This window comes from Larimichthys crocea, chromosome VIII, assembly GCF_000972845.2.
Source record: "Larimichthys crocea isolate SSNF chromosome VIII, L_crocea_2.0, whole genome shotgun sequence".
Taxonomy (NCBI): Eukaryota; Metazoa; Chordata; class Actinopteri; family Sciaenidae; genus Larimichthys; species Larimichthys crocea.
In genome coordinates this window covers 23,544,700-23,570,847 of record NC_040018.1, presented here as the reverse complement: position 1 = coordinate 23,570,847, position 26,148 = coordinate 23,544,700, and the positions used below count along the sequence as shown (strand labels likewise).

The 26,148-nt window shown below is 41.0% G+C and overlaps 3 protein-coding genes across 5 annotated transcripts in view; 2 read left to right on the top strand and 1 right to left on the bottom strand.

Annotated features, from left to right (window-relative positions):
• cplx3b (complexin 3b) overlaps positions 1-2,830 on the top strand; it is a 6,796-nt gene extending 3,966 nt beyond the window's left edge. Inside the window, exon 3 of the mRNA XM_010733104.3 lies at positions 86-2,830. Within this exon, the coding sequence (XP_010731406.1) occupies positions 86-310 (225 nt within the window). The 3' untranslated portion in view covers positions 311-2,830. The remainder of the gene's footprint in view (positions 1-85) is intronic.
• On the bottom strand, positions 113-26,148 carry ulk3 (unc-51 like kinase 3). 3 transcript variants are annotated; one of them, XM_027281469.1, is made up of 19 exons: positions 26,023-26,148; positions 25,373-25,517; positions 24,376-24,516; positions 24,029-24,149; positions 23,709-23,804; positions 23,229-23,372; positions 22,511-22,593; positions 20,800-20,955; positions 20,477-20,582; positions 20,288-20,328; positions 20,002-20,104; positions 19,473-19,537; positions 19,022-19,100; positions 17,442-17,482; positions 15,361-15,408; positions 15,068-15,131; positions 11,145-12,486; positions 7,373-7,449; positions 113-241 (listed from the first exon to the last, which is right to left on the bottom strand). In XM_027281469.1, exons 2-17 carry the CDS (start codon positions 25,475-25,477, stop codon positions 12,470-12,472), a joined length of 1,410 nt encoding a protein of 469 aa, XP_027137270.1. In that variant the 5' UTR covers positions 25,478-25,517; positions 26,023-26,148; the 3' UTR covers positions 113-241; positions 7,373-7,449; positions 11,145-12,469. The 3 variants fall into 3 exon arrangements, with proteins under 3 accessions (XP_027137270.1, XP_010731409.2, XP_019127049.1); XM_010733107.3 differs by lacking the exon at positions 113-241 and having other exon boundaries at positions 6,792-7,449; XM_019271504.2 differs by lacking the exons at positions 113-241; positions 26,023-26,148 and having other exon boundaries at positions 6,792-7,449; positions 25,362-25,498.
• Positions 3,770-7,787, top strand: LOC104920746 (growth arrest-specific protein 1). Its single transcript, XM_027281471.1, has one exon. It carries the CDS (start codon positions 5,220-5,222, stop codon positions 5,973-5,975), a length of 756 nt encoding a protein of 251 aa, XP_027137272.1. The 5' UTR covers positions 3,770-5,219; the 3' UTR covers positions 5,976-7,787.

Genomic DNA, 26,148 nt, shown 5'->3' with positions numbered 1-26,148 from the left:
AGTGTTCTAAATGTGTTTCCCTTTTTTCTCCTGTTCTGTTGGGTGTGTCAATACGGACACGCATGCATGTGTGTATCTACCTCAGAACGAGATGGATGAGACCCAGATCCAGCAGGCGGGGGATGATGTGGTGTTGCCCACAGAGCTGGCCAAGATGATCGCAGAGGACAACCAGGAGGAAACGCACAAACAGTCGGTGCTGGGCCAGCTGTCCAACATCCAAAACGTGGACATCGACCAGCTGAAAGACAAAGCCCAGGCCACACTGGAAGACCTCAAAAAGCAGACAGAGAATTGCAGTCTCATGTGATTTGGCTAACTCCAAGTCCCAAGAGGATGAGAGTTTTACTTGTACAAATATTTTTCAAAGGCAGAGCAGCTCTGGAGGTAGAAATATTCTTATTGCTTGGGTGGAAAGTCAGTTGGTAAAGCCACATAATAACAGTTTTTCAGAGGCCCTGCAGAAAAAAAAAGTACAAATAAAGATATTATGAAAACTGGAAACCTCATCTTACTAGCTGGAAAAGACAAATCTAGCTATAGTTTAGTTAGTTTTCTTGTTAACCCTCAGATATCCTAAAAATCCTGAATGCCATTCATATTTTTATTGAAATTAGCTTACTTGCACTCTGACAAACTGTGGTTCTCTAGCTCTTCGTACTGAGATCCAACTCATGAGATTACTTCTGTCTTTAGAGCTCCTCTGTAAAATATATCTGCCTATTAAATCCATTCATTCCCTAACCTCCCTTGCTTTTCAGTACCTCACGTGAGCAGTGATAACACTATCTGATTTTGCAGCAGGGGTCTCGGGTGTGTGTGCAGGTTTTCCTTGCATCCAAACACACAGCAGATGATTTCACTGATGAACACGGGCACCTTGAACAGGAGAGGTTCACTGAAATCAGCTGCTTGGTTGTAACGAAAACACCCGTACACAAGACTGACGCTGACTCATGTGAGTAGGCCATTTGTTGAATTTGGGACATTTATTTTAGGAAGGATAAAATGCAGGAGTCGTTTGTGGGGTTGTTTATATTCCACGTACAAAAGCACAAATTTTTAGAAATGGGCAATGTTCACATTTAGAGCAACAAATGAGGCAGCTTTTTAGAAGTAGCTTACTCATGTTGGTTTGCCTCCTGGTGCCCAGATATAAGCTCCTTGTGAGCTGCATTAATCTTAGTTTTAATCTTTTCCTAGACATATCATCAAAAAAAAAATATATATATATATATACATACATATATTTTTAGCTTTTTCCCTACTTCAGTGTGCCTTGGACGTCCGTACAAGGTTGTCTTCTCTAGAGCTCCAACATCTGTTTGCTACTTCTTACAAAGATGGGCTTCTTGTTTGTTTTGTTTGTGTGGGAGATTTCTTACTTTTAGTTTTATTGGAAGCGAAAAATAACTTGTTAGCGGGCATGAATAGTGTCTTACTTGAGGGCAGGATGGATTTGCTGCATTGCGTGTAATAATATAAGAATTTACAGTTAAGTGTGTACAATAACTGTGCTCTCAATTTGAACCGAAGCATTAATATCATCTACACAGGGAAGCAAATCTGTGTTTGTGCTGCATCTAGAGGTTAAAAAACAAAAGCTGCTCAAATGAGAGAAATGTAAATGCTTTAGAAGTTGTATGCCAAAGCCTTTGTCCGACCAATATAAAAAGGAAATGGCACAAATATGTCAAACTGTGTAACTACGGTGTGAGTATAAATCCACATACAAATATTTATGTTGTATAAGATGTAAATGTATCTGCTGTTTGCCTATACTGTCAACAGCAGCTCATTTTTCACTTTGTTTTCATCAACTCGCTGCGTCTTGTAGTGTTGTCGACCGTCACATGACGTCTGACCTGTCCTCCATCTCATTGACCTCCTGCGTCTTAGTGGTGCCGTTTCGTGCTGGTGGATTCGTGTTGTTCAGCCGATGTGATATGTCAAGTGGTGTCTCTGTACAAAAAATAACCTCTTCCTGTGGCTGAGGGCGCTGGTTGTAGTGTTACACAGCACACAGTCACTGTGGGTTTACTGCGTGACTTAGTATTCTGTCTATGTTGTTTTTTAGGTGGAGGTGGGGGCGAATCAAGCGGAGATGTTGTTGATGTTGTGTTTAATCCATATACGCTACATTTTGCCAGTGTTTGATTTTATGTAGCAGTGAGGGTGATGACAGCTTTGATCTCATATCTGTTCCTCCTTTTGGTTCCTGTTATAGCTCTACTGCCAAAATGTGTTTTTCTTGGCTGATTTATGATTATCATTGTCTTAATTTTTACGTGTACATGGAAATGTGGGCAAAAAAATCTACTGACTGTTTTCTCTGATGCTGTAGGTGCCACACTACTGCTAAATTAAAGGGGGTCAGTACAGTGGTTATTGTAATGTGATAGCTGAACAGTATATTTGTAAAATATCAACAATATAAAGCAGAGGAGACGTTGCAATAAGTCCTTTTATAATAGAATAATAATAATAATAAAAATAAAAATAATAATAGAATCTGTCATGTTTAATCATGAGACAATATTAATGGGTGGAACAGAAGCCATAAAGCAAACTGTCTGCTTTGTATGAGTGTGTGTGACTTGAAATAATAATTCAATAACTCAATAATGATAATATACAAGTATGATTTATTTTTTATTTTTTTTGTGTTGTCACCCTGTGGAACTGATTTTTTTCAGGAAATGGCTGCCACGACACGCAGTTCTCTTCTCACTCTTTGGCTGTTTCTTTGTATCTCCATCATTCTGTCTCTGAAAGTATTTCAGTGATTTTTGAGTTTTAACTGCAATAAACAGATTTTTAGGATAATTCACTTTTTTTCTGTTTTGTGTGTTCGTTTGTTTTTCTTGCACAGTGACTGCTGCTGTAGAATATGTGGGGATCTTACATTTGCAGCAACCTGAACACCAGGTGGAGACAAAAATACACTCACAACTACAGAAGCATCCCAGAGGCAGGATGCAGATAGCTGCTGATCAACTACTGACTATCGGGATGCTGTGGTCTGTAATTTTCTGTAAGATTAATGAGAAAAACACATCCCCATTCTCAAACATAACTGAATTTACACATTTGACATTGCCAACAAAAACAGAATGTTGTAAAGAATCTATGGCTACATATCTGGAGAATGCAACAGTCCACAACGTCATCTACACTACAGCCATGTTGGAGACACTGTGGGAGAGTAAATGTAGACCACTCGTATGTATTTTGGCTTTGTCCTGGAAATGGACAGTTTTGATGTTCATGTGGCTATTGTTAAAATCCTAGGCTATGAAATCAACAAATCAAGTGTTGTTATTTCACAGAAGATATTGTAGAAGATGGATATCTTCTAAGTGTTTTGTTGGCAGCCTACAAAGGGCTATTACAGAGTGTACAGGTGTATCTAATGAGGTGGCCACAGAGTGTGTAGTACACACTATGTAGAAGATGGAAAAAAAATAACACAGTTGCAGCTCTATAAAAACACTACTGTGCCACACTTATAATTATGAGACTATAAAAACACAGAGCTTTATTCAACTTATTTTAAAAGCTGTCATTTGTGGTGTTATTTTGTCCACCTGCTGCACATACAGTACTTATACTCCGGATAGGTATAGTGCTAACTCTATAATTGTTTTAATAATAATAATTCAATAATTGCAGGTCGGGTATCCATCTGGTTTAGTTATGCTTGTGCAAAAGTGGCACAGTGTCTGAGTGTGGGCAGACCTGAAGCTGCTTTGCCAAAAAAAAAAAAAACATAAAAAAAAATCAAGTTAGTTACCATTTCAATGGCAGGAAAGCCTGAGCTATTGGTAGTTTTCAAGTGTGGTGTGAAAGGGTATAGCTGTAAAATATATTGATGCCGAAACCCCTCTCTATTGATAGGCCGCAGTGCGTGGACAATCTGCAGCCTGGAAAGACACTGGGCCACTGCATGGCCAATCTGACACAATTGGGGTGAAACGGGCCAGAAAATACTATTCTCTCCCATTCTTTTCTATCAATCGGGGCTTACAAACTGTGCAGAATGAGAGGCAGGACGGGGAGAGAGGGGGGAGAAGGACAATTAGCGAGAACCTTAAAGTGAAAAACGCTTAACGACGAGGCAGTTGTCACAGAGGGTTCCCCCTGCTCTGTTCATGGTTAAAGGGGAACAGATTTGTTTGTCCGCGCTGAAAATTGGAGCAGTGAAGTTGCAGATGTGAGCTTCTTGCAAAGGAATGCGTTTTGCAAGCCCCCCCCCCTCCCCGCCCGCTCGACTGTTCCACTTGTGTTTTGCTACAGCAGAAGAGCGGACCACACAGATCCTGGAGGTCTCATGCAAGGAAAATCATAAACATTATTATCCAGCCTATCTCGTCATGTACTGAGAGGATTTGTGCGCAGCAGAGCTGCCTGGAAATGGGTCCCACGACTGACTCCTAAATGACGACCAATCGGTAGCCAGGATTGTAAATGTGTGTGTGTGTGTGGGAGAGAGAGAGAGAGAGAGAGAGAGAGAGAGAGGAGGGGGGGGGGAAAACTTTTTTTTCTTTTTTTCGACAGAAGGAGGGGTGTTGTGGGGAAATGCTCGGCGGACCGTGAAGCGTAACAGCAAGAAGAGGGACAAAGACGCACATAGCGGGACAAACTGCGACAGATAGAAACCTCTACCAACTACAAAAAAACAAACAAACAAACAAATAGAAAACATCGGAATGCGTGGATAAATGCTGTGGAGAGGATCCGAAACCAACGATGGCAAGAAATAGGAGTTCAAGTGTAGAGTTGTGGACAATAACTGTGGTTACAGTGCGCGTTAACTTTGGATAGCCCTGCGGCGCGTTTCGGTGTCCACCTCAGATCTGCACCGGGACATGGAGCAGACACAGGCAGCACTTTTGAAGGACGATTACTCACTTTTTGAACGGACATGTTTCCCGGAATGACTCTTATTGCGCTGTTTCTCTTCTTTGCAGCCACGCGGGGTGATTTCCCCGAGTCAGATCCTGTCTTACACTGTTGCAGAGCTCACCAGAGGGAACGCAAACGTAGCTTATACGTGAAAGTTTGTGGACTAAGTGTGTTTACCGATGAACTGGCTGCTTGCAATACGTTATACGGAATACATATGAACTTAAATCTGTGAGATTCAATGTGTAAATTGTCCTGATCCTAATGTGCTGGTGGAGAAAGTGCACCTCGCCGAACTAGAACTCCATCCAAGCATGAAATGTTGGTGCAGCGCCCTGGCACTTCTTCCATGGGTGCTGGTGGCCTTAGATGCCCAGCTTATCTGCTGGCAGGCGCTCCTTCGGTGCCACGACGAGCCCGAGTGCGACCTTGCATACAGTCAATACTTAGCAGCATGTGAGGGTAACATCAGAGGCACGAGGAGGCAGTGTCCGAGCCACTGTATAAACGCACTGATAAGGCTCAATCACACCCGCAACGGGCCAGACCTGGAGACCTGCGACTGCGCCCGGGATCTGGAGTGCCTCAGCGCCAAGCGAGCCATAGAGCCGTGCCTCCCACGCAGACACCCGAGCGATGCAGGGGGGATAGGATGCATGGAGGCCCGGCAGCGGTGTGAAGAAGACAGCAACTGCCAGAAATCCCTCGTGGCTTACTTGTCATACTGCGGGCAGCTGTTCAACGGCAGGAAATGCTCCTCCAAGTGTAAAGCCATCATTCAAGAGATGCTCTTTATCCCAAATGGCATGCTGCTGAACCGCTGTGTTTGCGATGGGGTAGAGAGACCTTTCTGTGAAGTGGTCAAGGAGAACATGAGCAAACTTTGCGCCATTGGAGACCACATTGCTATGGCAGACCAGCCTGAGGTGGATGACATGTATGAGGATGAGGACTATGACCCTAAAGGTGACAAAGATGAGGCCTATATTGATAAATCCTTCTCTGCATCCCAGAGGTTGTCAAGCTGCATGACGCTCCTGTTTCTTCCTCTAGCATGGATATTGTACTGAGATGAAACATATGTTGGATTTATAAATGACATGGAATCAGAAACACTTCAACTTGCACCCCGGTCTGCTGGAGAAGGGAAGTTATTTCTTCCACTCCCCCAGGCCTCTTTGCCATCCCCTGTTTAGTTGCAGGGTGACAGTGAGCACAGTAGTGATTTGTGTAGGCTTTCCACAACCGTACAATTTGCATAGTCGTAATTCTTAGTGCACAACTCACTCAGGAAAACTGCCTTAAAACATTGTGATTCAAATCTTCACACAGATGGCCTTACAGTGCTCTGAGAGGACTGCTCACTTGTTGCTAAGTTGAAGGAAAGCCTGTGGACACTGTGGACAAAAATACTTTCAGGTGATGATTAGAGGAAGTGAACCATGCCACACTTTGTTGCAGGGCATTGCCATTCTGTGTGCCTTTAACCAGCTCCTGTTTGTTTGGTTTCAATGGTACTTGGAGTGTGGCCTTATTAAGACTTTAGACAAACATTGGACCCATCCAGCCTCTTGTTTGCTCTGCTCTCCATTTCAGGGGCCTCTGCATTGTTACAGCAACCACATTTCAAATATTAGTGGCAACAGTCAAAGGACAGGCAAGGGTGTGGGATCAAGTACTGAAATTAACTGAAGCCCCTCTCCAGCATTCTGTCTGGGGCCCCTCCCCCCATACGAGATTGTTTTATTGAACTTTTCCTGAGACACCCACCACCCCTTCTTCCTCCTCTCTGCTGCCTGCCTCCCTTTCACGCCTTTAAAAAGACCCCTGTGTTTATAACTGCTTTCACACTGAAGCAGCAAGCCAGGAGAAGTTGTCTGTTGCTGGTACAAATAGGTCAACATATCATACCTGGAGTTTGTCCACAGCACTACTCAAGATAAGAGGTTTTACCCGCTTGGTTTTGTTACATAAACGATTTGAGGTTTTAAACAAACCATGTGATTCGGACATAAATTGTTGCAATAAGCTTTTATGAGCTCCTCAAACAAAGAAAATAAATCTTATGGATATTAGCGAATGTCAGACACCAGATTATGTTTTGCCTTATCAAGTCTACAGTGGAGAATACATTAATCAGTGAACATGGCAGTGTCATAACAACATGAGCAGCAATCTGCTCTGACTTGACAAACATGGGCATGTTAATTATTTTGTGTTTGTTAAAAGAGTATGAGAGTCTACATGTAGAGTGTGTTTAACATGCAGGACTGTTAGTAAAGGAAATGTACGAATACAGATGAAGCTCAAACTAATTAAGAAGAGAGAGATTGCGTTTGGTTGAAATTCATAATAAGGTTGTTGTCCTCAGAAAGTGTAATTTGAAGGCTTTTGTTTTGTGGCTGGATGAAAAATGTGTCAAATTCATTTGTAGTTGCACACGTTTGAGGAATAGACCCAATGTTACCTGTTTGCAGATCCACATCAGTAGTCCAGGGATTTAAACCAGCAGTCGTTCTCTTTCTTCCACTACACCACGTAAAGCTGTTTAGCAAAAAGGGAAAGTAAAAACAATCGTTAGTATTGATCACTCCTAATGAAGCTGCCAATGGTGTGTAAAAACTAATCTTTTTGTTTTGTTTATGAAACATGTCCATAAATGTTAAATTATGAAGCTAGAATATGAAGAATGTGTATATATATTTTACAGTTATATGCAGTAAAATAAGCCAGTGTCTTCCCACTGTCACTTGGATTTACAATGTAAACACCCAAAACATATAGTCCACAAAACGTGACATGATTTTTAGAGTTAAACACTTCAGAGCAGTGTCTTTCATGTGGAAGGGTGAGGTTTATAATAAAAATATTTGTGAGCTAAAGTTGTTGTGTAATGATGTGTTTTGTCCACAAAGAGATCAAGAAAGAAAATAATGTGGTCACATAAAGTGTCTGTAACAAGTTCCCAAAGTTAAAGTTTGATTTTAAATCCACGTCACTGTGTGAGGACAGATCTCTCCTCTCTCAGTCCTACATTTTTGTGATTGTACATGAACTGAAAGTCTTTGGTTCAGGGAATCTTTGATGACTCTATGAATATTTTAATAGTATGTTAAAAGAAGTATAAGCTTCAGTGGTGCTTGGGCATTTTTTGCAATATTAAAAACATTGTAATTTTTCCAAATTCCTGAAAACTTCTGAAGGTGGGATTTCAGTGATACTTCTCCATATTATATTTTGCTTTATTTTTATCCAATGCCCCTTTTAAAAGATGCTATATACAGCATGCGAAAGCCAAAACCAGAGGTTATTGTTTGTAAGTGTCACTCTCAAGTCAGCCAAGTGACTCCAAAGTAAGCTCTGCATGTGGCTTTGTTTTACCATCTAATATTTAAGGGATTAGATCAGTGTAACTGAAACCTGCTGAGGAATTTTAATGTCTAGTCATTGCGCAATAGATTTTAATTTGAGCAAAAAGACAAAGAAAGATGTGACTAACAATTTAGACTCAAACTGTTGTTTAAAGGGACATGTCCTGGCTGTATCCCACCTTTTGCCCAATGCCAGCTAGGATGGGCTTCAGCCTTCTGCGACTCTGATAAGGATAAGCAGTTACAGAAAACGGGTGGATGGATGGATTGCTAGAGGAGGAAGGTAGAGGGACTGTCAATGAAACATGTCAATCGATCTGACAGAGCTGGGATCAGGACAATCCATGCTAATGACCAAAGCTAGAAATAAGCAAGAGACCATTTAGGGCTTGTACACCTGGTTTGCAAACGTAACTTCACGTCACGTCCAAAAAAGGTACAAAAGTGCAGTGGCAAGACTAGAAAATCAGTGTTTCCGAGCACAAGATGGAAGAGATTTAGTTAAACCAATCAGAGGTGTTGCACATCGCTACACATTGTCAACTGCTGCCGCCAACATTTGATTAAAAAGACATATTTTAATGACCCACATTTGTCAAGATTCCCAATCCTTGCGTGACAAAATAGACCTACATGTAGAAGTTAGAAGTCTGTTATTTGAGTTACAGGTGGAAAATTTCTACATCTCCAAGCCTGGAGACAACTTCTGCACAGCTTCTCCTGATTTTTTGTTAACCACAGGAATCCTCAAGCACTTCCAACTGTCTATTGTGTCATAAAAACAGGGAGATAGAGCAACAAAGTGGCTTGCAGCTACAGGATAGCATGACTGCCTCTAGTTTAGTTAGATTGTCTTTGGTCCAATCTGTCTTAACCAATGCCATGCATCTTTAAGTCCTCCAACTTAACCACCCCGTCCACCTCTACCCCACCCCCATCCCGATTCTGGGAGCAAAATCAAAACAAACATGAGCAGAGCAGCCTTGGGGAGTTGAGTGTGTGGAGGGAACAGGGGGATACAGAGGCAGCACTGTGCTGGAGCCTATTTTCTAAATTATCTTTATTCAACATTTCTCTGAAACAAACCCCCCAACCCCCTCACTTTCTCGTCACCACTCCAAAGTGGGAGTGACCCAGAGATTTAGGAGGCTCTTGTCTGTCATAGGTACAATGTTCCATTCATGATAACCATCGGGCCACAGTGAATGGCTGACCTGCTCTCTGTTTTCAGTGCAGGGGGTGCTGGAGTCAAGGGCACCCAGTTCCTTCAGGTCTGGAACATAGAGATCCCTCGTTAAGGGTGATGCTGATGCCAATATGACCTGACTGCTGTCCCATTAGCAGTATCAACAGAGCCAGAGAGAGACAGCCTGGGAGGGGAGAGGACAGTAAGCAGTGTTGTTGGAGCTGCAGCAAAATGGAGGCCAATTAAAGCCACAATGCCGTACATTGTGGTTATGGGAAAGGAGAAAGAGGGAGGGGGGGTCTCGGAGGATGAGGGTGGTGGATTAAGGTTTCCATTTCAGAATCTTCGTTTCTGGGTTGTGTTACTGTAAGTATACTCTCTGCACTTTTTTTTTTTTTGGGGGGGGGGGGGGGGGCACAGTATACATTGGCAGAACTCCCACAAACAAGCAATAAAGCAAGCACAAGGGTCAAAATTGCATCCAAAGTTTTCCTGGCAGCAACGTGCTCATGTCATGATTAAAGCAATGAAGCTGAGCCAACACCATGGGCACCGCTAGCCAATTAGAGCTCCCTCCCCAGCCCAGCCACAAATGCAGCACCCGGTGGTTCTCCATCCTGTTGCTCCAGGTCTCGGGGGCCATGCTGTTCTCTGTTCTAACCATACAGTCTGGGAGTGATTTACACCTGGCTGGCATGCCAGGTGAATGTGATTAACCAGCTGGTAGGGTAGAAAACAAACATTACTGTGAGTCCTGGGCAGATTTGGAAACCACTTGTTAAACCTAAGGCAACTACAACCACTTTCTGTATTTCACTGCATTTAGGAGAAGTAGACACGTTTTTTTTTCTCAAATTCACTAAAAGATTTTGTCTTTTGAGTCATTATTTTAGAGGATTGCAAACCCCTTGCCTCACGATCTCCTTCCTAGCATGAACGAGAAACTACAGTGGCTGTTAAACACACGAAAAACACAAAAAGTTCCATCAATAGCCAGCGTTTAGTTTGTCTGTTCAGGGCTACTGTAGAAAGATGATGATTTAACGTGACTCGGACCATTGCATCTGTAGATATAAAGGGCCAATTCTAAGCTAACAAAAACATTTAAAAATCGTATTCTTCAGGTGATCATACATGAATGGAAACATACAGTACTTATACACATTATATTCCATTTCTGCCATATTCTGTAGAGTTCCCTAAATCTTAGAAAGAAAAATGTAACACAATAGCATCTTTCAGTAGACCCACTGCCTGGTTAACACACACACACCTGTCAAACGTCCACCAGTTTGAAAATATAGGCTTTCTGTTAGTGTACTCTCAAAGCCCAGATAACCCTGATGACATCACTATGACATAATCAGGGTTATTTTCTCAGACTTGACACAGCTCCTCCAGAGTCACAGTACACTGTATAACTGTTTTTACAGGTGGGACTAATCCAGTGTTCCTCCAAGCAGTTTATTAATTTCTAATTCAGGTTATTTTTCTCTTGCAGCTGTAGTGCTGCACAAAGAGATAGATCTATAATGCATGGCAGAAGAGTTGTGGCTAATGAAAGAAAAAAAATACTTGTAATGAATTCTTTGAGTAATATTTGAAATATGGAAATTTTCTATTTAATTTTCTATAGTTTTCCAGACTTCTATATGAATCTTATAATTATTGAAAGACCTTACTTTCCCCATGCCTGCCTTCCTCTCTCCTCCCATTGTGGACATGAGCCAGCTGTTTCTGCAGAGCGGCCTTCCAGATGATGACGATGGCGATGGACCAGCAGCGTTGCTCCCACGACAGCACATAAATTTTTCCATAGGTTCTGAAAGACAACGTTTGCCCTGTGCTGTTGACAGAACGTCCAGACTCCAGAGACTTTAGAGATCGTCATTTTATTTTACACTGATTTTCTTATTTAATAAATACATAACATATAAAAATCACAGCTGTATAAACATTCAAATAAAAAATAAAACAACACAGCAGTGTGAAAAGGCCTGTTTCATGTCTTTTCTCCAGCAAAATTATATTCACAAAGTAAAGCTCCCTTTTGGAATACTGAAGTGCTTTACCTGTCTGAAATCAAAACAGTCCGTGTAGACCTACAACAGGGAGGATTATTGGCCTGCCACTGACTGTTAAGCTTTTTACCGTTTCACAGAGGCCTAGTTATGAAGGCTTCACTTGAGTGCCACAACTCACTGTATCCCTCAAATACTCAGCCACTGCCAAACCTAAGAAAATGCAAGTCTAGTGTAAATAAGTCAGAGGCCGCACCTCTCCAGTTTTCCCCTCATAGTGGTGGAGAGGGCTCCATCAGCGGAGAGAGCATGGTGAGCCTGCGGTTGACCCACAGTAAAGGCAGTGGGGAAGGAGGGGGTGAGGGAGTATGTGCATGTTTGCAGAGGCCTTGATATAATATGCTTAATACTACAGTTCAAAACTAATGCGATGCTTCCCAACGTCACAGATCCTATTTGATTATTTTCACATTTCTAGGTGTACTGTTGAGTGTTTTGCGCTACAATAAGTCTCAGTCCCGGTTTAACTTGTTTACCATGATAGTGTGGTATTGTCATACAAGCTGTCCAATATTAACATATCAATGGTGTGTGAGGAGGAGGGATTTGAGGCGAAGCAGTGCAACAACACAGTGTAAAGGGCAGGGGACTAACTTTCACATTCACCAGTGTGCAAATCCAAAACTCAAGCACTACTTTCAGTTTTTTACCTGGCAAACATTTTTCCCCTCAAAAAGAATAAACACAAGTTCTCGACGTGCCAAATCATCAACTTTCCAGCAATAACCAGAACATTGACCACATTTGGCTGGCAGCTGTAATATCCCACCCAGACAGCCTTCTGAGTTGGTTAGAGTGAGGTGTGATGCAGGTTTGATTTAGCCCCCGACATAAACCTGGTCAGGTGAAAGCTCTGTGTCCAGCTTTGTGTCCGGCCTGTTGCTCTGTGCGGCGTCCCAGCAGAGTTCCCACGGTGGCCGTCAAGCTTACTGCAAACAGCAAGCTGTGAAAACAGAAATGATTGATGTGTGTTAGGTTTGACTTTTTCAAGATTACAACACGTCTCTAGTTTTAAATTACCCACTATATTTCAAATAATAAGGCGAAGGCTAATTCATGGGATCAGTAATCACATCAGTCATCGACTGAGACGTCTTTTTTTAGATTTTCTTTTTTTGTTGGCCTTTTTATGCCTTTAATGATAGTACAGCTGAAGATAGACAGGAATCATGGGGCAGAGAGAGGGGGAGTGACACGCAGTAAATGGCCGTCCGACACAGAATAATATTCTCCAAATTTGTTTTGACGCTTTTATGTCCAAAAGAAAACTAATTCTTGGACTAAACATTCTCAATATTGTTAAATTCCAGTGATGTCTGATCATTTCAAGCTAGATGGAGTATAGTATGTGACAAAATAGTTTGAATTGACATTTTCTCTATACCCACTTTAACGATCTACAACACATGATATCATTTAAAAATAATCAGAGTCCAGAGAAATCTGTGAACATAAGGGGCAAAACCAAAAACTAACCAAGCATTGGATTCCTATGGTCTTTGATTCTTCATGTTTCACTGAATTAAAAACTGGCATAATTGTATAATAAGAATATTACTACATGGGCTCTGGAACACTTCAGACTCTTTACTGTATTTACAAAGGCATGTTAAGACTCTAACATCCAAAGGGAATGCTCTAGGCACCAAGCTCATTTGAGATGGACTGAAAATAGAAAGTGTGCTGTAGTCTGATGAGTCCACATTTCAAATAGCTTTTGGAAATCAAGGCTGTCGTGTCTTCCGTACTATGGAGGAGAGGGATCATCCAGATTGTTACCAGCACAAAGTTCAAAAGCCAGCATCTGTGATTGTATGGGGGGGTGTTATAACCCATGGCATAATGGGTAACTTGCACATCTGTGAAGGCACCATTAATGCTGAAAAGCACGTACAGGTTTAGGAGCAACATAAGCCGCCATCCAGACAACATCTTTTTCAGGGACACCCTTGCTTATTTCAGCAAGACAAAGCCAAGCCACATTCTGCATGTGTTACAACAGCGTAGCTTCGTAGTAAAAAAAAAAATGTGGGTACTAGAGTAGACTGCCTGCAGTCCAAACTTGTCTCCAATGAAAATGTGAGGCACATTATGAAGAACAACATGAAGACCAGAGACCACCGGACTGCTGAAAGAATTTCATGTTCAAAACTTCAACAATAAGTGTCCACAATTCCCAAACACTCACCGAGCGTTGGTGAAAGAAAAGATGATGTAACAATGTGGTAAACACAGCCCTCCCCCAAATATTTGAAAAGAATGACACTATTTACGTTTCACACAGCATCCCAAAATGTTGGAATCAAGGCTGTAACTTAATGCTTTCAATTAAACTGAACATCTAAACAGATTACAGAGAATTCACTTACAACATTTAGAACATAAACAGAACTAATATCATTAATCTTTATGTAAAGTATGAGCATTGTAACTCACATGCAAATACCTTTGCAGAGAATTTTGCCCTGTGTGGCCTTTACATTAATCATGCAGGTCTGTAAGTCTGTTTAGTGCTTCAGGCTTCACTGTAACTGGGACACTGAAACAAAATGCATACAACTTAACGTCTAAAATGTAAATTAGCTAAGGGGTTATAGTGTGATGGGTTCTTAGCAATATTTTGCTGTGTGTTATGGTATAGTCTAAGGTCACCAGACAGACTTGGGCGTTGCTGTGACCTGCTTTCGTACAGCTGCTGTTGGATCAGTGCCAGTCAGTACGGCTGACTGTGGTGTGGTTTTATTAAAATAACAGCAGCAGAATAAGAAGCCACGTTCTTCATGAAACTTGAGTGGCCTCTAGAGTAATTTGGTGCCCTCCCCCCCATTTCCTCATTTTTCTTCTTTTTTTTTTTTAAATTCATAATTCCCCAGGAATTTCTTGCTGAGAACAGGATATTGTCTGGGCTTTAGGTATCCACTATCCACCCAAGAGCTCAGCCCAGAAAATACTGGGAATTAAGCTGTATATATACTGTAGGTTACAGCTAGGGAAGTTGAAGTATATTAAAATGTAAGGTGTATTTATAAAACATCCATTTTATATAGATTAGTAGTTTGTTATATAGTGTTTCGTCAAGAAAGTTCAACCTTTTATATTACTGATACACTGCTTTTTATATATTTGTACTGAACATGCACTGATTGTTAAAATATAAATAAAGCACATTTACTCTGTAGCATGTAAAAGTATTTAAGTCTACATGCGTGTGCTGTTGTTTCTGATGTTAGGAGGGCAACTATTTGTTAGCACCGAGTCTCACTTTCACAAGGTAGGCTTTACAAGAGGGCAGAGCGGCCCAGGGCTGCACTGAAATGAAATCAAAGAGCCAGACAGTCCTGCGGGGTGGCCAGCACAGCAAGAGAATGGCTCATATTTTACTAGTGGAAAAACCTTTAATGAAAGACGTTTCATTTAATCTTTAGGTGGCAATTCCTCACTTAACCCCCACCACTGCAAGGTTCTCCAAAACACACTCTCGTGACCAAAGGACCGGTTTATACAATACCAGCAGGAAAACTCACAGCTTCTCACAGAGTCTGTAAGAGATTCTCGATCCAGAGACACGTCCCTCTGAGTCTCCTGCATCTGAAAAATAAAACCAAAACAAATAAGCTAACAACAGAACATGGACCATAAATACAGACTTTTAGACGCTGTAACCATCTATGTTTTAAGTTCCAATAATCTATCAGTATGCAGAGATAAGTCTTAATCTTCCCCTAATCTCTGCATGCTTATTGGCAAACTAACCCATACAGTCTAAAGATGTGTGTCTAATCCTTCAGTCGAATACTTGGAAGGTATTTATGCTTACCTTGATATTCTTTTTGATGTACTCAGCTCTGCTCATGAGGCTTTTAATCTGGTGAGAGACATCAAATTCCAATTATTGCAATTATAATGTAAACTTTGAACACAAATGGTTTGCTAATGCATTCATACAGTAAGCATCTGTGGTGCCATGGTGTAACAGGAAACACTATAACGATGCATGGGGACATACACTCCACGTCAAAATTAAGTTAAACTGATCAGCTCTGCTGATGTGCTTCTTTGAAAACATTTCATATGGTACGCATGTGCTAGTAGTAACTGCTGCGATCACATGCTTGAGGGTGCTCTTTACTGTGGTAATCAGTCTTCATGTGATCCTGAAGGTTCTTGGCTGCACCTCATACCTAGTTCTATCACCACTACGCCACAGTATAAAGCAAGTCCTCTTGGGTATTACTGCAGTAACATCTAAGGGGCATAATCATGGGAGACCTAAACTGATGGCTTCCATAATTTCTCTTTAAAATACCAATCTGTTGCAGTAAATAATCATTCTGACCACAGGTTTTTAGGATTCAGCCCTGACCCCAACCTTATGTAGCCAGCGCACTTTAATCACAACCTCTTTAATCACCAAATACAATAAATGTGGACGAAATCTACATGGGTGAGGATGGTTCATGGGGCATATTGATAACTTGCTTGAGTTTTAAGGTACATATACTGAAACACAGCTCACATGACCCTCACGTATATTCCGCCATAATGACACGATATCAACAACAGTGGATAGATCAAAGCTGTGGCTCACCAATGAGAAGCCAGGATATTGAATTACAGCTTTGAAAGGCTAAAGTGTGCTCTACTGTAGATATGAAGCGCACATGGAGGCCAGTCATGGCAGCATGTGTTTGCGCTTTTGGGTTCTCACATACACACATGCTTTCGATCGTATCCCCCACCCCCGCCTCTCTAATGCTGTGTTAGATTATTACAGCCGCATCTGAATTTACTTAAGACAAGTACCAATAAAACTTCAAATAGGGAGGTCTATGAGGCCACTCAAACCCCCACCTCCCTTCTGGGGTTTGTTGGTGAAATAGTGTTGTCTGGCTAAACAATGCACAAAAACATTAAGATGAATTTGCATTACTGGTAGACACATAAGTCCTGTGCATATGTTTGTCAAATATATCAATGCGAGTATTCAGTTAAATTCAGGGTTTGTTCGGGTTGGTGTCCAAACACATGTATGTAGTCTAGAAATGTCTCAGTACTGCAATAAGACAAAAGAAGGTGAATGGAAAAACTTTGTTGGTTGTCATTAAAGATAATTGTTATGATGAATATAATTGAATAATCTGAACATAAAAGACATTTTTCCTGTTTAAAATTTAATCCAACTAAGATGATTGGACACACTCACGCATCTATTAAGGGAGTTTAAAACTTCAATATCTGTTTTTTAATTTATTTATTGGCCATCTGCGCTATGAATACAATGCTGACATAATATCACCTTTTAAGTTTTAACACACATGCAGCAGATACTGAGCATCATCAGTCTTCATTTGGCTGTTCATTTAGCCATCATGTTTCTGGCTGCCCGATAATTATTCTCTCCTTTTAGCTCTTGTTTTTGTTTCCACCAGCTCCTGCTGTAAATATCTGGCTCCTAAATGTACTGCCACTATGTTCACCAACTTTGTCTGTCTTGCCATTTGTTGCTGGGCAGGTAGCATACAGTCAGTTTATACAGTTGTGAGGCATAAAATCAAACCAAAATAACTTTATAGAGCAGAGGTGAACGGTTTGTCACTAGTTGTGCCTCTTTTCCCATACATGTGGTCCATTGTTGATATAAAATAAAATATTACAGCTTCTTTAAGTTCCAATTACAAAGTGGACAGTGATCTATGATATGTAACAGTAATATAGATGATGAATTATGTTATTTGGCCCTCACCACGAAAACATGCACATGTGACTGCTGGAAAAAGTCTCATGGGTCATGTGATTGAGCGTACACTGTGCTAGGTGATGCCAGTAGAGGGCCTAAAGGTGACAGATAGTTGTTCTTACCAAGAGCACTCAACCAGAAACCCTTCCTGGACTACTCACCTCACTGTGGAGCAGCTCTCTCCTGCGGCCCTGGGGCTCGGCTGTCTCGTCACAAAAGAAAGAAAAAAAGATACAGAGAATAATGAGGAGAGGGAGGGAAAAACAGTCCACTGCCTAATCACCTTGTTTGTTCAAGAAGAGGTCAACTACTAGATTGGATTTCGCTAGCGTGTAGACTGGGGGCTCAAGGGTGGAAATGGTTTTAATGTAGGCCAGTGTTTTCACAGTCAGTCATCCTGGAGGGGAGAGTGACAGAGAGAGAGAGGGGAGGAGGAGGCGGAGGATGCGGAGGAGGAGGAGGAGGAGGAGAGGAGCTCTCTGGTGGCAAGGCATGTTGGGAAGCTGTGCAACAAAGAGCTCTTAACCAAACAAAGAACCAATGTTTTCTCCCCACAATCCCTCTGGTGGTATCTGCTGTGCCACACAACGTGGCTCCCTAACACTGGAGTAAGAGGCTGTTTCGGATGGCATGGGATTAGTTGTACCAGTGTAACGTACATTACTGATGAAGTTCTGGTAAACACATCTAATAGAAACACTCGCCTATAACTGTAATTAAGTTGTCTTTATGTACTGCTACATTAGACACCTAGAATCTATCAACTCAAGTCAACAAGTAGCAGTCTTTTAACCCCTACTGGATGAACGTTCAATAACTGGCTGCATGATTAGAGCTCTTTTTTTGTTAGAGAGATAATTGTTTTTATTTGTTTCTAGTGTGTAACATAACACAAAGAAGTAAAGTGTGCTGTCTCAATGGGAAGCAGATGGCAAGGCTCTCATACCACACACAGGGTGCTGGCACTGGGTCTCATCCCGGCTCAAAGCCACATCTGGATCACTCTATCCCACCTCTTCCATTAGGCCGATCTTCCAGATGAGCTCATGAGCCCGGCCTAATGGACGCCAGGCCACAGAGAGTTACTGGAGTCTCTTCTGTAGTTCCTCTGTTTGTCTGTCTGTCGCTTATTAAGTGTCCCTGTCTCTATCCAAGTCTATTGCTTCACTCTGTATGTCTTTCTCTCTGTCAGTTTGTCTTTAACTTTTTCTAAATTGCTTTCTCAGTTATTTTCCATCTCTTTGAGTCTTTTTTTTTCTATCCAGCTCTCTCAAAGTCTCCCTCTCTGTTTCCATTAAAGTATCTCTGTATCTTTACTCTCTCTCCAAGTCATTTTTGTTTCTTTTCCAGCCTTTCCCTTGAGTATCATTGTCTTTGTTCAGCCACTCCTTGACCCGTCTCAGTTTCTGTCTGTACCCTTAACTCTGAATGAATTTCCATTATAGTCTGTTCATTGTGCCCACTGTCTCACAATCACTTTATGTGCTCTTATGTTTATCCGCCCTTTAAAATGACTTTCCATCTATATCTCTTTCATTCTGTTCCTCGAATAAAAAATATGCAAACAGCTGCCTGAGGCTGAGGCGATGTCTCTGAATGCAAAGGAAGTATCAGATGGTTTAAATGTCATCTTCAGTCACCCACCACTACCAAGGTGTCCTTGAGCAAGGGCTCCAGTGGAGTGGCTCAATAGTCAATAGCAATAAAGGACAGGATGATTGAAAGAAAGAAGTTTATCTACCCGCTAGCGCCAACAGAAGTTCTCCCAGACACTGTTGGTACAAATCCAGAACCTCATGATCATCCATTCCACTCTCCTCCTATAACAAAAAGTTGAAAAGGAGGCAAAACATTACTTTAATTCTGGCTACAGAGACACATAGGCCAACCTGATACTTGCGTAGTTCAGTTATTTTAGTCTGTGAGCATTGCAAAGTTTGTTTCATTATTTTTCACTTCAATCTGTTAGGCGTAAACAGCACAGGCAAAAATCTAAAAGACTTTGCAAGGCTAACAAAATGGCAAAACTCAATATTGAGTGACCAGTGATCTTAAAAGATATAGTTTGTAATCTGTGAAAGGGGATTGGTTTGTATCCTGCTAGTTTGTGTTTTTCTGTTGTATTACTTCTGCTTCTCCCTGTTTTTGTATCTCTATTCCAGCAGCATCATCCAGCAGTACCCTCTTCTAACCTTAGCAATGGCAGTGGAGGCCATCTGCAGAGCAGCCAGCAGCCGTGGTTGGTCTCTAGACATTTCTGGAATAAAAAGAAAACAGAAAACACTTTAGTGTCAGCCTAAAAGCATCAATGCATTGTACTGTGAAGTATCTTAAGACTCCAGTACTGTAGAAACTGAGAGATACTCAGTGAGATACTTAAGATTTCATAATATTTATTTTAGGGGTAATAGAGCATAAGCGTTGTTGAGCAAAACACAGAATTCCTAAGAGACCCAGAACTGCTGTTCTGTAGCTGACCCTGACCTCTGCGGCAGGGAAAAAGAAAATGAAATTTTGCTCAAAGGATTTATTAAAGAAGAAGCAGTAAGGGTCAATCATCTTTACATTTTTGAAGATGTGCTTATTAGAATAATAATCACAAAGAGGGAAATGCAGTTAAATTACATTATTTGATTCAGAAAATAAATAAAAAAAAATACTAAAGTTGCACTGTCATACATCTCCTGAGCAGACCTGCCTTTGCACTCAGTTGTTCATTACCTCGAAGGATATCCCTGGAGGTCCGGGACTCCTCAAAGCTCAGTCTGTTGTCCGAGGCCACCAGGGCTTTCAGTTCCTCAGCTCTGGACACATACTGGCTGACCTGTGGGAAGTCCTCTTACATTGACTCAACTTAATCATGTCAACCATGCCATATGCTCTCCATGCATGCCATATGGTATTCATAGAAAAGAATTCATTCCAAGTGAAAGCCACTGGAGTGTAAAAGAAAAAAAACAATTGAAAGTAATCCAAATGTGAATGCAGGGAGTGTTTTCAGGCCTACCTTCTGCCTGAGGGCATCTTTACGTTGTCGGTCTGTTTCGTCTGGAGAGAGGGGAGAGAATAAAGGTTTTGGTTTTAAGTTTAATACGTTTACTTTGCCCGTTTATTGTGGTTGAACAAAGGCGATGCATTGTTGAAGGACTCAAGGCACAGAGAGGATATGAGAGTGGTTGTTACAGTGGTATCTTACAGTGAATAGCGGGGACAAAGTGCTCAAGGGCACTGCAGTAAAGAGACAGAGCGGCGGACCTCTCCCCTTCCTGGTCCTTCTGAACGGCCTGTAGGACTAGCTCTTTCTAAAAAAAAGGAAATAGGAATTGGCATCAGTGAATGCAAAGTGCTACAGCTCTCCATTTCTTATGCATGCATGCAGAGTCATGTGTGAAGACACATGTGGGGCAGAAACCTAACACATGTGTACATGTGCTCAGTCAATCAAACACATTATTCACGGTCATCTTGAGTAGACACAAACATGCCAGCCCATACCTCCCTTTCTTCTTATTCTCTTACCGCTTTCACTAAGCTCTCTGCACTCGGCATGTGCTCCAAATCCACAAAAGGGTGTGTGAAGAACTCTGCAAAGGTGATCCGGGCATCTGGATTTCTCTCTAGCAGCCGCAACAGAAGGTCTCTGCAGTCCTTGGATACCCTGGCCCCAGGAGGGAGCTGAAGGACAAAACACGACCTTATTATGTTACACTCAATCCACAGGACAATCCAATGGAAAAGGACAGCTGATTGTTACCAGAGACCTTCTAGTCTCACATCGCTACTTTTTATCAAAAGGTGACCTTCAAACTCTCTATGTGAATCCCTGGGTAATGGAGCATGTGCTAATGCAATGCATTGAGCTCAAGCCTAATGTCTGACAAAAGAATTCAAGTGTTTTGGAAAGCCCTCCATCATAAAAAGTACTGTTATCCTTTATTGTTGCTGTGTTGTAATTAACATTTGGATTGTGTTTGCAGTGGGCGACTTTTAATTGCAAGCAATCAGCTGTTGTTTCATTTCAACACAAAACTCTTGTTTAAACATCCAATTAGTATTTTAAGACATATTAATTAGCAAGTTTTTTTTACACATAGATCAAGAAATCAATCATTTATAGATGAGACACTACCAATCTGAGTTTCTTAACAGGCCATAATTAAATATAATATATAGGCCTGTTTACAAACCCTAACCCAGATTGTTCCTTTAATTTCTAGAGACTACTGGATTACTCGAGGCAACTGGAGATGACAAGGGTGTGTTGTGAAAGTGTGCCACCCAGTGGTTTAATCTTGAAAATTCACAAATACAGTGTAGGACGTAGAGGCATTAAGCGGGGCACAAACGAGCACAGCAGCCAAATGCTGGTAAAATATGCCAGCGGCTGATAGATTTGCTTCACTCATCAACCAAAAAAAAAAAAAAAACACTGGTCACTTATTCAGTGACTTTGAAATTTGAACATTCAAACGTTAAAAGCTAATTTTACACTTTTCTTGAACTGCCATGTTTCTACAGGAACCCAGGATGGACAAACTAAACACTAAAGACTCTAGATACGGCCTTTCAAGTGACCTCCATAGTTTCTGTGACATGGTAAGGTGGGTGCAATTGGCAGCTACACTACTAGAATTAAATTATACACACTGGTTCTCAACCTTCTGGAGTCACAGCCAGAATAAAGTTGGTGTTCGCAAACCACCCCTACTTGCCACAATTCCTAATTTTAGCTTATTTTCCACAACCATTTGGACACCACTAGAAATTATCTCATGACCCCCTTGGGGATCCCAACCCTCATGTTGAGAACCGCCACTTTAAAATACAATTTATTATTCTCTAATTCGTCTTATTCCCAGACAACGTGGTGTGTTTATGTATGCGTATGCATATTTGAATTATTTAATCTACTTAGAAAAAAACTGTTACAACTAACAAACTTGCTGTAGTAGCATCGTGTTACTGTTACTGAGACAATCACTGAATTAAATATAACAATTCATGCATTAGAAACTCATCCATCCATCATCCATTAGACTAGACATAATACTGTATTTGACAACTGGAGTATGCTAAACATGTGCACCCATCCAATGATAAATACGTAGCTTAAAATAGCACCACTTTAGAGCAGTGAGAAAATCTGAGTCATTCATCTTTTTCAGCAAGACTGCTGCCCAGCCCACTTTCAGTCCAGCAATTCATGAATGAGTCATTGCTCAATGCTTACCTCAATAGGTTGGTTACTCCGGATCTTCTCCTCCAATTCAGTGTATGACCTTGATGCAAATGGTGCTCGCCCAAATAGTGCCTCTATATGCACACAAATATTGTTATGTATATATTTCAAAAGGATCCTCAGCAGTGACTACAGAGAATTTAACAAAAAGAAATAAAAGCACCCACTGTGCATTAAGTTAAAGTGCATGCATGCTTCAAATGCTCATGCTGTATTAAAAAATGATCTATCTACTTTAATAGCTTGGATATTTAACTTGTCATTAAAATTAATGAAGTTGGTCTTCAAAGAGAAATTCTTTGGCAACAGTCTAGAAATTGCGACATGCGACATTTGGCTTACATGACTGACAGTAAGCTCCTTCCATTATGTATTGTACATTGTCACTCCACAATTACTGTAATATTATTAGTATTGTGCTTTTATTGTACTGAACCAGCTAAAAAGAATAAACCAGGCTGCCATTTTATGATTAATGGTTTTATTTATGATTAACACAGTTTTATTTGTGAAATACTTAGTACACTATATCAGGCCTGCAGGGCGAGTCAAAGCTTTTTATTGTTGTTATGTTAGAATTTATTATTAAGAAGGAATCATGCTACAGGGCGCAAGACATTGTGCCTTGTGGTATAACAGATTGTCTGTAATTAATGTTAAGGGTATTCTGCATTCAAAGAAGATGAAAAGGTGAGCACAAAGTACTCACCATAAAGAATAACTCCTACCGACCAGAGATCTACCCTCGAGTCATACTGGCGCCGGCACACCATTTCAGGAGCCATGTAAAGAGGAGAGCCTCTCAAGACACTCTGCTCATCCCATGGTGACATGTACTGGGCAAAACCGAAATCTGAGCACGAATAAAACAAACATGTAAACAACAGTGAGAAAGATTTCAGTGGCTACAACCCCTAAAACTAATGTAGCCTTCTGTGTTGCTCTACAAACTGACATATTTATAGCTCAGGCACAACAGGGTGTATTTTAACTGTAAGTAAACATAGGTCTTCAGAGAATATGATATAATTACAACATGAACAAGCAAATGTGTTCAGCGAAAATAAAAACACAATAACATGTCAATGATTCATTCTTTCTGGTGTCTGGGACTGAAATGATCTCAATCACATGCATATTAATACATGTTTACATGATTGTTTGACTGGGTGAGTGGGGATGAGATCACCTGCTAGTTTGAGGACAGAGCCACTGAGCAGAATATTCTGGGGTTTCAGGTCCAAGTGTGAGATGTTTCGCTCATGAAGAAACAGGAGGGCACAGGCTGTTGAAAGGAATGAGAAAAACACAGTGATACTAAACACAGTCCACACCACGCAGTCCTAAAATTTACACAGAATGTGAAAAACACACACAAACTTGCATTAAATAAGAAGACATACATTATTTCAACCACAAGAGTGATTTTCAACAGTTCCACTTCCAAACTATGTACATGTAGTGTGCAAAAGTAAAGTCAAGATTTGACCCAGTTTTGTAATGCCTCACCTATCTGTTGCAAGAAGCGCTGGGACACCCTCTCAGGTAAAATCCTGCGACTGCGAATGAAGCGGGAGAGATCTCCACCAGAACACCACTCCAGGATCAGATAAATATTTTCAGCATCCCACTAAAGAAACAGAAGACACTCAGGGAATAGCTGTTGCTATTGATTCAGATACAGAAACTTTGAGATGTTGTTGACTTTAAGTTGTTTCCCTGCTGTGTCTTTTAAAAGATGCCATGGTCCCTAAATTAATATATAGCCTGCATGGATAGATGCACACTATTGTTTATTCACAACACACTCTTGTAAACTACCTACAAATCTAAAAAAAATATATAAATGAGCTTACCTGAAAGTCTTTTAGCTGGACTATATGAGGGTGACGCATGGTCTTGAGGATTTCAATCTCTGTGAGAAGATTTTCTGTAGATGCCTTGTTTAGACTTTTCTTCGCAACCACCTTCACTGCCACCACCTCTCGACTGTCCCCCTGTTCAGTTTTAACAGAAGTGTTTGTTTTTCAGTTTTTGACTGAACCTCTAATACCAATGTCACTGTCAATATACTTATTGTGGACTGTCAAAGCTTCAGACAAAATTAGGAATGCAGAAACCACATTTAATAAAAGGCTCATATCTTTCAAATTCATTGTAAGAGCGGTATATATATAGCAGAACAAACTGATCAAGAGAAGGCTCTGTGCTGCTCTGGAGCCCCCACAGCTGGTTGTGGAAAAAAAAAGGATGCTCCACAAACTTCTCAGTATTATGGACAACAACTCTCATCCACTACATGACCTCCTGCTAAAACAACAGAGCAGTTTCAGTCAGAGACTCTTGCAGCTCCACTGTAAAAAGGACCGTTACAGGAAGTCATTCCTACCCACTCCCCTCTGTGCAAAGAGCGGAGACTCATTCTGTAACAGTGGATCTGATTGATGGACATAATAATGGATGCATTATTGCACTCTCTCAAATTAAGTTATTACACAAGAGTCTATATATACATATATATATATATATATAGGAAGATAATATAATATATATATATATATTAGAGGTAGAACCTTATGTTCTTCCTCCTTAGAGTTTATTATATTTCTACTGTTGTCACCAATCTTTTTACTTCATGCCTGTATATAGTGTGTGCCTGTTCTGTGTTGTTATTTGTCATGCTGCTATAACAAAAGAATTTCCCTTTGGGGATCAATAAAGTCTATCTATCTATCTATCTATCTATCTATCTATCTATCTATCTAGTATGGTCAGCAAAGTCAGAGTCGAGTCAGCTGGTTACCTGACTCAAACCTTAAAATCAAATACAGACACGACTCACCACAAACTCACCTTCCTGTAGGCTTTATACACTGTAGCGTAGGTGCCACTGCCCAGTCGCTCTGTAAGGATGAAGTCAGCCAGTTTCGGAGGAGCAAAGCTGGAGGTTGAAGCCATGCTGATGACAGCAACATTAAATGTCCTTAGTAGGTCTGAGCTGGAACAAAACAATAGTATGCATCATCCTCTTACCTGGAGGTCAGAGGTCAAGGTCAGTGATGCTAACCTTTAACCTGGTGAAGACACCATGGGGTTTCCTAGTTAAGGGCCAGTCTAACCAAACCATTACACTTTAAAACAGTTAAGAGGGCAAGTTAATTACTGAATCACTGTGTGTGTCACTGGATGTAAAGTGCACCTCTTGATCTGACGTTCAAAATTCAAAGTTTGCTGCCATGAATACATGCCAGATTTCAGACAGCCTCGTTAATGCTCTTATTCTGACATGAATGTGTCTCCCCGATAGGAAAGCAGACTGTAGACAGTAAGATGACTAAACAGAGTTTAAGTTAAGCTCGCTAACAAAACACTTGCTGTGCCAATTAGCACGTATACAACTACAGCAGGTTTCAGCTTTGTGCTAAATACCGTTAGCCGAAATAAAACTGAAGCAGTCTGAGTTCATTCAAACGTTTTTAAAATATATAACAGCTGACACTTACCTGTGGGCCAACACATACACAGCACATGAATAAAAAGTCAATGTTTACATTAGTTTACATTAGTCACACGGTGCAATGCGGTGATCAGCTGACATTAAAATGACATCAACAAAACGTGATACCGCC

Bases quoted from the DNA above. Each gene is read 5' to 3' on its own strand.
- LOC104920746 (XM_027281471.1), top strand. From the start codon at position 5,220: ATGAAATGTTGGTGCAGCGCCCTGGCACTTCTTCCATGGGTGCTGGTG.
- ulk3 (XM_027281469.1), bottom strand. From the start codon at position 25,477: ATGGCTTCAACCTCCAGCTTTGCTCCTCCGAAACTGGCTGACTTCATC. The intron at 15,409-17,441 runs GTGAGTAGTCCA...GTCTCTCACCAG, and splicing joins GAGAGCTGCTCCACAGTGAG to ATTAAAAGCCTCATGAGCAG. The intron at 15,132-15,360 runs GTAAGCATAAAT...TTTATTTTTCAG, and splicing joins ACATCAAAAAGAATATCAAG to ATGCAGGAGACTCAGAGGGA.